Genomic DNA, 14454 nt, shown 5'->3' on the forward strand with positions numbered 1-14454 from the left:
CGTACTGCAGCTTTTTCTTTGACACCCTGAATCCCTGTTGTCCCAGATAATTCAATAAGCTATTTGTGGCTTCTATTACCTTTTCCTTTCCTCCTCCTGTTACTAGTAGGTCATCTACATATTGTAGTAACGTGATTTCATCAGGCTTTTTAAATCTTTCTAACACCTGCTGTAAGACTTGACCGAAAAGATTTGGTGACTCTGTGAACCCCTGTGGGAGCACTGTCCACCTGAACTGCTGTTTCCGTCCTGTGATAGGATTTTCCCACTCAAAAGCAAATAAGTCTCGACTTTCTTCCACCAGTGGGCATGTCCAAAATGCATCTTTTAGGTCCACTACACTGAACCATCCGTGATCAGGAGGAATCTTGCTTAATAAAATATAAGGATTAGGGACAATGGGGTGTCGCATCGTCACTATCTGGTTCAGGGCCCTTAGGTCCTGTACCAGGCGGTACGTTCCCTCAGGCTTCTTTACAGGCAATATAGGGGTATTATAAGGGGACATGCAGGGTTCTAACAGTCCATCTCTAACCAATCCTTCAATTACTGGCTGTAATCCTTTTTTTCCTTGCAAAGGTATAGGGTATTGCTTAACACACACCGTCTCTCCTTTTTTTTTAAATTTATTTGCAGAGGAGGAGCGTCTAATCCCCCTCGGTTTCCTTCCCCTGCCCAGACTATCGGGTCTATTTGGTCATACTGCCGGGGTAGGGAGGTGATGTCCCTCTGCAGTAGTCTTCTAACACTTGGTTTTGTTTCTCCAGTTCCCTTACTCTGAATTCTAATTCCTTAATCTTTTTTATCCCCACTCCACTTCTTAGTGGAAGTGACTACTTGTTCAATTAGTCCAGCTAACTGATGTATTAACAATACTGCTATTTTCTTTGTTTGGTTTCTCTTTTCTAACTCTCTAATCTGTGATTCTGACGTTTTAATTTTCTCCTTGTCGTCAGCCCAATATTTTTTTTACCCAAGACTGAGATGTGTTCAATTAATCTGGTTTAAACCTGTTCAATTAATTCAAACTAAGAGAATTCCAATTTTCTTAGTTCTGTCCTTTTTTTTTCCAATCATTTCCATTGTTGATCTAGTGGGTGAAATGGATCCCACCCCTAGGTCGCTCTTATCACAGTCCGGTGATACCTATCAGGGGTGATCAGTCCCCTCCGTACCACCGCTTACACTCGTGAGCTTACACCTTTAAGCTCACACTATTAAGCCGGCTTTCTTTCTTACTCACGTCTGAACATCACATCCCAGGCATCCTTCTCTAGCCTTTACACCCACTTCAAACTCCTGAGCTTTGCGTAGGGGGCTACCCCTCTTAACAACTGGTCTAGGGCTAGGTGTAAAGACAGATGCCTCCTTGTCTGTACGTGCTCAGCTCAGACCTCTCACACACACTCACACTTTTTCATCACAGATGAGCACCTACTGTACTTTGATTCACTCCCTTAAATTTGGTAATCTGTTCCGGAGCTCCAGTTGTGGCCATTCAACCGGACCCGTAAACAGATCCCAGGTTTCAGCACCAATCCTTGTAGGTAAAGATACCTCTGAGACTAATTGTGAGTCAAAGTACAGCAGTTTAATTAACTAAAGCCTGATTCAGAAAATCCAAAATAAGATTTATTTTTATCACCATTAAATATCCTCACTAAATCAAGACCCTTGCACCTTCTTACAATTCTGGTACAATAAAACAAAACATCACTTGGAGCACAGATGCACGAAGAAATACTGAAAGCATTCTAATGTGCAATCTACATGTTTAATTATTTCTACAGCTCTGCCTTTGTAACCAACACAGGCAAGTACAAAATCAAATCTACTATGTGCCTAAATGGTTATCTCTCCTCACAACTTTAAAATGCAATATAATGCCACCTTTCCCACTTGGCAGAATTCAAATCTCTGTCCGATCCCTACATAATTTAGTAAACTTAAAAACTTAAAGCAATTCACTTTGATTGGCTATATCTATTACATCACATGAGGGTCTCAATTACACAGTTACACCCTCTCTCTCTCTCTCTCTCTCTGTACCATACAGAGTCAGCCTGCTTGTCTCTTTTTAACCCTTTACTGATGGGAGCTCACTGGCCTCTAATAAATTTGACCATGTTTGATTCGGGTGCCTCATGTCGTGACAAATCCCTTTCTCTCTCAAACAGTCATATAGTCATGCACAATTCCAAATACATAACCACTATTAGCGTTCTCCCCGCACCTCAGTAAAAGCCCATGTCAGGGTTCCCAGTTCCACTGACATACTTCTCTCTACCTCTTTCTGCTCAGACCAATTGTAGGTCCATCCCATTCATGCTGATCCATCTATATACTTCGTGACCCATCCACAAACTCCAGTGCCTCTAGGGGCACCTCCCTTATTCGACTTTCCTCTGCTCCCTCATCACATAACCTCCCCCGCAGCCCCTAAATTAACATTATCCAGCAACTTGCATGATCAATTCCTTCCTGGGACGCCGGCTGCTTCTGTCTCACATATTTATTAAGAATCTGACAAACCCAATCCTCAACCGAACCGTACTTTGGCCAGAAGACGGACGGACTCCTGATTGGTTCCTTCACCCAAACAAAACACAATATTTCATCATTGTCGTCTTGTTTTTATCCCTAGTACTAGTGCCCAAACCTTCCAACATCCTTCCCAACGGACTTTCTGGAGGGATGTTCCCTGGGGCCCCACCCTTCTTCCAACATCCGTCCCAAAGGACTTTCTGGAGGGATGTTCCCTGGGGCCCCACCCTTTCTCCGCGGATTCCCAGCACCTTTCCCGGGGGACTTTGTCCTACTACCCCCACTTCCCATGGTTTACCTACCACGACCCGGTCGCCAAGGCAATACTTAAAAGTCACTTTTCTTACCTTGGTCTGTGCACAGCGTTGCCCGACCACACGACGGTGCCTATCGTTTCCCACTTACTCGTTCAGAACAACTTTCCTAGGATTCTCAACAGTCAGTGGCAGAGAAGTCCACCGATGAACACCTGGGACCATTCAATTTGGAACGGGACGCGTCTTCCCAGTTGTCACTGGCAACCTCCCTACCAGGGATGTTAGGATCCCGGACGAGCCCCCAATTGTGAGAAACACATCTCACAGTTAAACAATTTAGTCAAGTCAAGTTCTGAAGGAGCAAGATTTTATTTGTCGTTCTTGCAAGACCGGGTGTCTAGTCAAAATAGGCACACCTTACATAGATTTGCAGCACATTTTATACTGTTTTTCAAACATTGTGATGGCTTGTATTGTGTTATTCCCCCTTATTTGGCTGTTAACCTTGTTAACTTTAAACACGTCATTCCTTCAATTAACACTCTCTCAACTCCCATTTTGCGCTTAATCTCATCACTGCGGTTATCTGTTTCGTGTAACCTAGTTAACTGTCTGTCATGTGCCTCCCCCTTTCTGTATGCTGCTGAACTCGTCCATCACTGCTGATTGTACTGTTAGCTCTTGCAGCCTTAAAAATTACACTACTTCTCACACTACCAGATAAAGCTGTAGGGGACTTTAACCTAGTATTGTGAGACTTCTTACTATAGTTCCAAGTCAGGATGATGTGAGGCTTGGAGGGGATCTTGCAGGTGGTGATGTTCCTACGCATCTGCTGTCCTTGTTCCTCTATGTGGTAAAGGTTATGGGTTTGAAAAGAAGCTTAGGTGAGCTGCCAGTAGTTGTTGCAAAGCCCAGCTTTATCCTGGATGATGTTGAGCATGTTGATCGAACTGCACTCAGCTTGTCAAGTGGAGAGTATTCCATCACACTTCTGACTTGTGCCTTGGATATAGTGGACAAGATTTTGGGAGTCAGGAAGTAAGCTATTGTGAGTTGCCGCATAATTCTGAATCTCTGACTTGCTCTTGCACTCGCAGTGTTTATATGACTTGTCCAATTCAGTTTCTGGTCACTGGTAACCCCTAGGATGTTGACAGTGGGAGATTCAGCGATAGTAATGCTGTTGAATGTCATGGGAAGATAGTTACATTCTCTCTTATTGGAGATGATCATTGCCTGTGTCATATACAGGAAGGAGTTTAACTGAAAAAGCCCTGCTTTCTCCTCTCCCCACCTGTCTGTAAACAGCAAGATGATTTGGATTTTTGACTTCCCACTAAAAATGAAGGCATTTGTCCCAAACCCTCAGTTTTGGTGTGATCTAATTTTCTATTAATTACCCACAGCAAAATTACGATTGGATAAACTTAGAGGGTTCCCACTAATGGGAAGAGGGTTCACAACTGCCCCTCCCCCATTTCTACATTCATACAGCAAAAAAAGGATAAAGAAAAGGAGGTACAGAGCAAAGACTACAGAGTCTTATAGGCAATGGAACAGAAGTTTCAGGAGAAAAAGCACAGGTGGTGCCAGTCATTCAAGCCTGCAAAGAGTCTTTTTTTCTGAGCTACTGAATGGACGATGGAAGATGGCAAACTGAACTTTGAGCTCCAAGAGACAATATTATAGTTTGCTTGGAATTTGGGAGATGTGTATTTGGGGGTGGGCGAGGGAATCATGTGGCTGCAATTTCTCCATTTCGGCTTTGACAAAGGATGTATATTCTTCTTTAATCTGGATTCTTGAAACTGTTACAGTTTTAGCCATTAAGAATTTCCAAAGTTCTTCCAAGGTCCTTTGGCCTAACAGATGGGTAGACTCTGTTGGCCAGGCCTGACTTTAGAAATGTAAATGGCCTTTGCATGATTCACTTGGAAGTTGGTCTTCTGGAACTCACCAGTCTATTAATGTCTCTTCAGAGATAAAGATGTGTCAGTTTTTCTGAGTCATGGTCAGCCATAGTTATTTTAAAGATTTAGTACATTTTTAAAAAATGTATAAATTACTCATGATAATAAATATAATAAAAATATAGGAGGCAATTCTCACGGGTCAGATCAGGAAATGCACACGTGTGCCGATCTGCATGTGTGTCTCCCACTGCTGGAAATTCGGCATGGTCAGGATCATGCAGGAATCCGGCAGGAAGATCAGATAAATAATTTTAAACTATTTTTAATGTTATTTGAATGACATTATCAAGCCAGGAACTGAATTCTCTGGAGCCCAATAGCGTCTCTCACCCCGCCAGTACAAGTTCACTCCAGTGGGGTTTAGAGTAACTCCCCACTTTCGGGGAACTAGTAGCAACCCTGCTGGAGTGAATGGGGGAGGCAATCAGAGCTCCTGGGGGTCTGTTGGCAGGGGGTGATGTTCCCTGGGCAGCGGCACCCTGGTAATGCCAGCCTGTGCCCCTGACACTGTCCCAGGAGTAAAGTGCCCATGCCCAGAGGACACCTTGACACTGCCCATCAGACATTGGTCAGTGCCAGGGGGATGGGGCCTATTGATGTGGGTCTTAGGGGTGAGACCTGATGGGGCAGGGCCTAGGGGGCAATTGGTGGGTACGGTGGGGTCCCACTGCCATTCTGCATTGGGATCTGGTCAGGGCTGGAGGAAGGCCAGTGATGGGCGTGGGCTGGGAGGGAGGGTCTGCAGTGGGGGGAAGTCTGGAAGGATGAGGGGGATCGTCACTGTCGAGGAGAGGAGCTGGAGACCAGGTGGTTGGGTTGGGGCTGGGTCAGGAATGTTTACTGGAGCTGCAATCGAGCTGGCCAGCAAAGTTCAGGATGACAGTTCAGGGCTACTGCACATGATCAGAGTTCTGGAGCTGTCAGACTTTAGCGTGAATAGGCCCTGCCCCTTTAATGATATTCCGAATTGTGACCTCTACGTTGCACAGAGTGTGGGAGATTCTTGTCTGAAGTTGCACTGAAAAATAATCATGATTTACACCATTTTTCCCACAAATTCAGCGCTTAGAATTTTTTGGGGAGTATCGCCCCCATAGAATAAGATCTTAGCTGTACCTTCCCCCGCTCCCCCCAACACCTTGTGTTTGTGTGCCACAAATGATTCTTGCCAATCATTAGCCCCAAGTATTGAGCAACTATTCACACATGGAAGGCCCAAGACTTTTTATGCAAGGCTTGATTTTTGTCAGATCACCCATATAATTTGACCAGGCCAGAAATATAGTCACATTGATATATAAACAGAATTAGTTATTACTTACATTATGTCTTGAAAATATAAAGGCAGCACACAACCACCTTCTCAAGGACAATTAGGAATGGGCAATAAATGCTAGCCTAGCCAATGACACCCACATCAAATGAACCAATATATAAAGAAGACATCCAATAGTGAGTTTGCTTTAGATAGGCCCTGTGTGACCATGGCAATATTGTCACACTGTGATATATCAAGAAAAGTTGTATAAACTATCCATTTTATTTGCATATTATATATATACGGAAGTTGACTGAACCAGTGCTCATAGCAGAGAGTGGTGCCTATTTTATTTGGTAACTTCATTAACAAGAGAAATGAAAGTCAAAGTTACAAAAGGTAATTTTGTGAAGCAGAGATGCCAAAATTAAAGAGCATAGAGCACAAGTCATAGCATCAGTCCTGCAATGTTATACCCATATCTCCATCACTGCCAATGTGGAGACTAGCTAGACAGGAGCATGGATCAGCAAATCAGCCCAACAATTAATGTAGCCTTATCTTCACTCTACTCCCAATGTCAAGCCTCATTAGATCAAAGCACTTGAAACAGCCCTACAGAATTAAAACCCTAACTCTTGTCTTAACAGTGTCCTTCAGTAGACAGGAGCACTCAGTTGGCCATTCATTGTTTGACTGACACACAGTCCTGATCTATGGGACAAGGCACTTATAAAATGACTCATATTTACCATCATTTTCAAAATGTGGAAAAAACATATTTTGATTTTGAACCTTAAAACTATGGCACAGTGGTTAGCACTGCTGCCTTACAGTGCCAGGGTCCTGGGTTCAATTCTGGCTTGGGTTACTGTCAGTGAGGAGTCTGCATATCTTCCTTGTGTCTGCGTGGGTTTCCTCCCACAGTCTGAAAGATGAGCTGGTTAGGTGCATTGACCATGCTAAATTCTCCCTCAGTGTACCCAAATAGGCATCAGAGTGTGGCAACTGTGGAATTTTCACAGTAACTTCATTACTGTGTTAATGTAAGCCTACTTGTGACACAAATAAATAAACTTTTAATAATTAGCTGATTGCTGTTTTTAAGGCCTTCTAGCAAGAAAAAAGGCAATTTAACTTTCTTGTGATTACAGTTTCGCACCTTTGACCCATGTAAGCAGTTATGGTGCAGTCATCCTGACAACCCATTCTTCTGCAAGACAAAGAAAGGACCTCCTTTAGATGGAACAGATTGTGGACCTGGAAAGGTAAGTTGTCCCTGAAACACTGTTACTTCTTTTGGACAAAATTAATGATTTGCATTTTGAGCAGTGACATATTACACACCTGATCCTGGATTGAATGGACCACAGAGTTAAGAATGCTTGGAAACTGCAATATAGCTCCAGCTAAACCACTGATCAGTGTAATAGGGTAGAACACTGAGATGAATTGTACTTCCACTGAAACAATGTCCTCTCTTAAAAATTGCTAGAGATCCATTGAACTTTTTAAACAATCCGAGTGTATAGGATAAAAGAGTTCCAAACTCTGCCCAAGAGCATAGATTGGTTTAGAAATTTGTTGGAAGCTTTCACTGTAGTTCTGACCATGGACATAAACTCCTACCTAAATAATGAAATCAGTGATGCATGTTCTAACTGGTACATCCAAACTCAATTTCAATTTTCGACTTCTCGGAAGACAGAGGGTGGTTGTAGAGGGTTGAAAAACAAACTGGAGACCTGTGATCACGGATAAAAACAAAATACTGCAGATGTTGGAATATGAAACCAAAAAAGAAAATGCTTGAAAATCTCAGCAGGTCTGGCAGCATCTGTAAGGAGAGAAAAGAGCTGTTGTTTCGAGTCCAGATAGGGTCATCTGGATTTGAAACGTCAGCTCTTGCTGAGATTTTCCAGCATTTTCTCTCTTGACCTATGGCCAGGGATGTGCCTTAGGTATCAGTGCTGAGTCCACTGTTATTTTTCGTTTATATTAACGATTTGGATGAGAACTTAGGAGGCATATATAGTAAGTTTGCAGATAACACCAAGATTAGTGGTATAGTGGACAGTAAAGAAGGTTATCTAGGATTGCAATGGAGTCTTGATCAATTGGGCCAGTGGGCTGATGAATGGCAGATGGGGAGTTTAATTTAGATAAGTGTGAGGTGATGCATTTTGGTAGAACAAACCAGGGCAGGACTTACTCAGTTAATGGTAGGGCACTGGGGAGAGTTATAGAACAAAGAGATCTAGGGGTACAGGTTCATAGCTCCCTGAAACTGGAGTCACAGATGGATAGAGTAGTGAGGAAGGCATTTGGCATGCTTGGTTTCATTGGCCAGAATGCTGAATTCGTCTTGTTGAAGTTGTACAAGATATTGGTAAGGCCAAACTTGGAATACTGTGTACAACTCTGTTAACACTATTAAAGGAAGGATATTATTAAACTAGAAAGAGTGCAGAAAAGATTTACTAGGATGCTACTGGGACTTGATGGTTTGAGTTATAAGGAGAGGCTGGATAGACTGGGACTTTTTTCTCTGGAGTATAGGAGGCTGAGGGGTGATCTCATAGACGTCTGTAAAATAATGAGGGGCATAGATCAGCTAGATAATCAATATCTTTTCTCAAAGGTAGGGGACTCTAAAACTAGATGGAATATGTTTAAAGTGAGAGGGGAGAGATACAAATAGGTCCAGAGGGGCAGTTTTTTCAAACAGGGGGTGGTGAGTGTGTGGAACAAGTAGAGGCGGGTACAATTTTGTCTTCTAAAAAGCATTTAGACAGTTACACTGGTAAGAAGGGTACAGAGGAGATGTCAGAGGTAAGACAGAGGAGATGTCAGAGGTAAGTTTTTCACTCAGAGGGTGGTGGGTGCATGGAATAGGCTGCTGGCGGTGGTGTTGGAGGCAGATTCAATAGGGTCTTTTAAGAGACTTCTGGATGAGTACATGGGACTTAGTAGGATTAAGGGTTATAGGTAAGCCTAGTAGGTAGAGATGTTCGGTGCAACTTGTGTGCCAAAGGGCCTGTTTGTGCTGTAGTTTTTCTATGTTCTATGTTCTACAAAGGGATATAAGTCAAATGCGGGCAATTGGGACTAATTTAGTGGTTAAAAAAAAAGGGTGGCCTGGACAAATTGGGCCGGAGGGCCTGTTTTTGTGCTGTAAACCTCTATGATTCTAATTCACTGTTTGCCAACAAAACTCAATTAGTGTTGAATTATTGTAAATGGAGAGTTGTACCTGATCAAAACAATATTTTTTCACAGCGGCAATAATCCTTGAATAGTTATGTCTGTGCTCAATTGATCTTAGATATGTGATTCAATTAGATAAAAACACTTCTCTAGAATGACTATGGCCCAGGTTTTTGCTCCCGAGTCGGCTAGCAGAGTTGGAGAACCCTTTTATGGTTATCTGGGCTCTCAGTCAAGCATGATGCACAACGAGATTCAGCAGAGAGTCTTGACTCCCATAAAAAGGTTTACTTTGTTAAGACAGATGCAGGGAAGGAAAATCTTTGCACTGATTGACAGCTTTAAGCTGTTTTTCTGTGATCTCTGATGACTCAGTGTTTATTTGAGAAGTCAAGTGCTTACAGAATCTGTTAATGATACCTTAAAGGTCGAGTTGATTTATACTTTTATAGGATTGTAGCAACAACAGTTTGTCTGAAGAAAATTATGAATGTTTTCTGAGCAGTTCCACATGTCATTGTTATTATTAATTCATTTGTTTTTATACACAGTATATACTGAGTGAACAAATATGGAAATGCCGTGAGTTGGCAAGGATGGTACTGCAGGGCATGCAGAAATGAGTGTGGGCATGAGCTGACATGAAGTTGGAATGGTGTGGGCATGAGTTGGCATGGAGGGTAAAGGTGCCATTCGGGTTGATGGGGGGCATGAGTTTGCATTGAGGTGGCATGAGGAATGTGTAGTGAGAGGGATTGTGAAAAGTGAGGGCTAGACGGCCTAAAGTCTAAGCAAACAACTGGGCAAATTCCCAGAGAATCCATGTGGGCTGGCTCAAAGGTCCGTCACCCACTCCTCGCCATTGCTGCTTTGATCTGTTTCCTGAGGCAGCAAGCCGATCCTTTCCTGCACGTACTTCCTCAGAGTGAAAATAAAGATCCAAAGTCACTGTTTTTAAATGAATGTGTTATCAATCTGGCAGTGCAGTGACAATGTAATCATGGTTATTGTAGTCAGTGTAGTTATGCATTGATTGAACTCGTGCAATAAGATACTGTCAATGCAAACGTGTACTACACCAACAATGTAGTAATATGACCCTGATATAACAATGCATTGAGTATGTAACAGTGCATAATGCAACAATATATTATCAGTGTAATAATGTGCAATGCACTAATAACCTTCAAATATTCATGATTAGACTTTCAATGAGAGTAAATGATCTCATCACTGTTTGTCTTCAATTTGAATTGTTAGTGGTGCTACCAGGGTCATTGTTTGTGGAAGACTTCAGAGCAGTTAAGGGTGGATGGCAACTGGGGACCATGGAGCAAATTTGGGTCCTGTTCTCGAACCTGTGGTTCTGGTGTCCGATTTAGAACTCGACAGTGCAATAACCCAGCGTAAGTGCCTTCTATAGTGATGGATATTTTTGTTGTGAACATCAGTAATAATGAATCAAGTGATGTTATTCTAAAAAAATGCTTTTCCCATAACACAATTAAGTAATAGCTCATAGCTATTACACAAAGCGGGTGAAATTGACTAATGCCTGGAGAGCAGAGCTGCACTGAGAGTGAATTGGCAGCCCAATTTACACCTCACTTGATTTTCCATTGACTTCAGTGGGAAAAAAAATGACATGCTGCTGATTCACTTTCAGCTGAATTTGCAGTAGTGGCATTGATTAATTCCTCTTCCCTTAATTAACCTTTTTCTCTCTGATTGAAGGTATTGTGAATATTCACTAAGATATAGAAATTAACAGCACCACTAGAAAGAAAATTGTCCATGACACTGGGGAAGATTTTGAAAGCTGAATTCCCAGCCTTCTTATTAAGGGAGTCTACAAATTTCAAGACTGACAAATGGCTGCTTCAGATACCTATTTCATGAAATTGCAAGTAGAATCCAATAGTTGACCTTGACTGAATTATGTCTGGTAGAATAAGGACATAAAATTACAGAATAGACCATTTGGCCCATTGATCCTGCCCCATCATTCAGTAAAATGAGCAAGTTAGGTGGATTGGCCATGATAAATTGCCCCTTGATGTCAGAGGGACCAGCAGGGTAAATACGTGGGACTACGGCGATAGGGCCTGGGTGGGATTTCTTTCGGTTCAGACTCAATGGGCCGAATGGCCTCTTTCTGCATGGTAGGAGTTCTATGATTTTATGATAAGGTCATGGCTGGTGTTCCACCTCAACTTTACATTTTGTATTTTCCCCTGAATTTCTTTAGTAACTGAAAATCTTAGTGATCGCTGTCTTAAATATACTAAACGACTGAGCATTCAGAGATCTATAGGATAGAGAGTTCTGAAGCTTCCCAGCCTTTTGGGCAGAATCCCCCCATTTTGAGACTAAGGGCAGCATTTTCCGCCACGCTTGCCTTGAAATCGGAAAATCCCACCCAAGGTCAACTGACTTTTCCATGCTACCCAGGATGGTAGAATACCAAACCAAATTCTGTGCTCAGAACTGCATTAATTAAGCACAGTTGAGTTCCTCTCAGACTCTCTTGGATTGGTATTCTACCATTCTGGATAGCATGGAAAAGTCAGTTCATCTTGGGCAGGATTTTCCGATTTCAAGGCGAGCGCAGCCGGAAAATGCTGCTCTTTGTCTCAAAATGGCAGGCTGACTTCTCTCAGCTGTCGAGTTCGAAGGTCCCAGCGCTATGTTTAAACCAGTCCACCAATCCAGCAAAATCATATCACTCCCCCCAGCCCACCTGTCTTCACCAGAGCATGCAGGATGTCAGCAACCCAGAGGGAAAAGGCTAGTGGCCTCAAAAGGAAGCCTGTTTCTTGATTCAACCACCCTCTCCCCAAGCCCAACATCTGCGAGGCACCCAAAGCTCATTTGAACCTCTATCCATCCCCTTTCAGTAAATGATGTGATATCCCTTTGACCTCTATGTTTGTGAACTTTTCATGCAGCCTTATTGGGGTTCAATGGTCAGTGATCCAGATGAAGGAATTGAGGGCATTGTGGCTAAGTTTGCAGTTGATACAAAGATAGGTGGAGGGACAGGTAATATTGAGGTAGCAGGAAGGCTGCAGAAGGACAGGTTAGGAGAGTGGGCAAAGAAGTGGCAGATTATAGAAACCCTATAGTGCAGAAGGAGGCCATTCGGCCCATCAAATCTGCACCGAACACAATCCCGCCCAAACCCTATTCCTGTAACTCCACATATTTACCCTACTAATCACCTTGGCACTACAGGGCAATTTAGCATGACCATTTAATCTAACCTGTACATCTTTGGACTGTGGGAGGAAACCGGAGCACGTGGAGGAAACCCATGCAGCCACGGGGAAAAGGTGCAAACTCCACATAGACAATGACCCAAACCAAGAATTGAACCTGGATCCCTGGCGCTGTGAGACCACCCTTAATACAATGTGGGAATGTGTGAGGTTATGCACTTTGGTAGGAAGAGAGGCATAAACTATTTTCTAAATGGGGAGAGAATGCAAAATTGGAATCGGACTTGGGAGTCCTGGCCCAGGATTCTCTTGAGGTTAACTTGCAGGTTGAGTTGGTAGTTAGGAAGGAATGTTTGCATTCATTTTGAGAGGACTAGAATACAAAAGCAGGGTGTACAGCACAGGCTTTATAAGGTCCTGGTCAAGCTGTATTTGGAATATTGTAAGCAATTTTGGACCCCATATCTATGGAAGGATGTGCTGGTCTTGGAGAGGATCCAAAGGAGATTCACAAGAATGATCCTGGGAATGAAAGGCTTGACATATGAGGAGCATTTGAGGACTCTAGGCCTGACTCAATGGATTTAGAAGAATGAGGGAAACTTACAGAATATTGAAAAGCGTAGGATAGAGTGGATGTGGTTAAGATATTTCCATTAGTAGGAGAGACTAGGATCTGAGGGCACAGTCTTAGAGTGAAGGGACAAACCTTTGCTACAGGAGGAATTTCTTCAGTCAGAGGGTGGAGAATCTGTACAATTCACTATCACAGAAGACTGTGGAGGCCAAGTCATTGAGTACATTTAAGACAGAGATAGATAGGTTGCTGATTGGCAAGAGGATCACAGGTTACAGGGAAAAGGCCAGCGAATGGGGTTGAAAAACATAGCAACCATGATCAACTGGCAGAGCAGACACAATAGACCAAATGACCTAATTCTTATGGTCTCATGGTTCAGCTTCCCTCCCCTCAGCCTTCCCTCTCCCTTTCATTGCTCAAGTTCTTCATTGACCTTCTTGCCCCTCTGCCATAGTGAGCCCTCACCTTTCCCACACACCTTGTACTACCCTCATCCACATTGCTTTCCTTTTCTTTATCAGGTCATGCACCCACATCTCCTCTCCGCACTTTGCACTCCACTTCCGGTCAAACTTCAGACCTTTGTTACAATGGCTGCATGAGTCCCACAGCACAGTGCTGTCCAGATAGACACTGGTGTGTGGCACCAGGGGGTGTGGAGACACCTTCTACTTCCCAACCCCAGGTGCCTGAATGAACCAAGACACAGGAGGGTCCATGGATGCAGCAGCATGATACTGTCCATGAGCAACAACTTGGCATCAAAGTGGGGGGCTGTATGCCCCAGAAGAATGTTGGAGAGTGTATCAGGAGCAATACAGCACTATGGCAACTATTGCTAAGCTCACCTTTAAGCCTCTTGTAGACTGAGGATGCCAGTCTCTAGCAATCGGATTTGATGCCATTGAGTTTTCCCACTGGTGTGACACAAGACTGATGGGACTCTTGGCAGGCAGCTGTATCAATGAGCATGGAATGCGAATGATGTTCACATCACCTGCCTGGATGATTGGCCCACCATTACTCTGCCATTGGAAGAATTGCAATGTGATTTGCAAGTTTCTGACTTTTTGGCTCCTGCCAGATTCTCCATGCCCATCCGTCACCAAACCCGCTATGGATGGGATAGGAGAATTCCATCCCAGAAATTAAAGAATGTTTCCAAATCTCAGTCCCAAATGTCCAACTCCTTATTCTGAAACTGTGACCCTGTATTTTAGATTTCCAAGACAAGGAAAACTGTTTCTCAACACACCCTGTCAAGCCCTTTAAGCATTTCTGTGTTTCAATTGACATTGAGGTTTACAGCATTGAAACAGGCCTTTCAGCCCAACTTGTCCAAGCCGCTCAGTTTTTAACTATTAAGCTAGTCCCAATGCCCATGTTTGGCTGATATCACTCAATACCAATCTTA

General features: G+C 43.2%; 1 protein-coding gene across 1 annotated transcript in view; it reads left to right on the forward strand.

The window, feature by feature from the left end:
- Positions 1-14454, forward strand: part of LOC145342937 (A disintegrin and metalloproteinase with thrombospondin motifs 3-like) — a 286375-nt gene that overhangs the window by 224167 nt on the left and 47754 nt on the right. Inside the window, exons 11-12 of the mRNA XM_080188573.1 lie at positions 7190-7303; positions 10503-10648. Of these exons, the coding sequence (XP_080044699.1) occupies positions 7190-7303; positions 10503-10648 (260 nt within the window). The remainder of the gene's footprint in view (positions 1-7189; positions 7304-10502; positions 10649-14454) is intronic.

The sequence above is a fragment of the Carcharhinus amblyrhynchos genome, chromosome 5, assembly GCF_965287045.1.
Source record: "Carcharhinus amblyrhynchos chromosome 5, sCarAmb.v2.hapA, whole genome shotgun sequence".
Taxonomy (NCBI): Eukaryota; Metazoa; Chordata; class Chondrichthyes; order Carcharhiniformes; family Carcharhinidae; genus Carcharhinus; species Carcharhinus amblyrhynchos.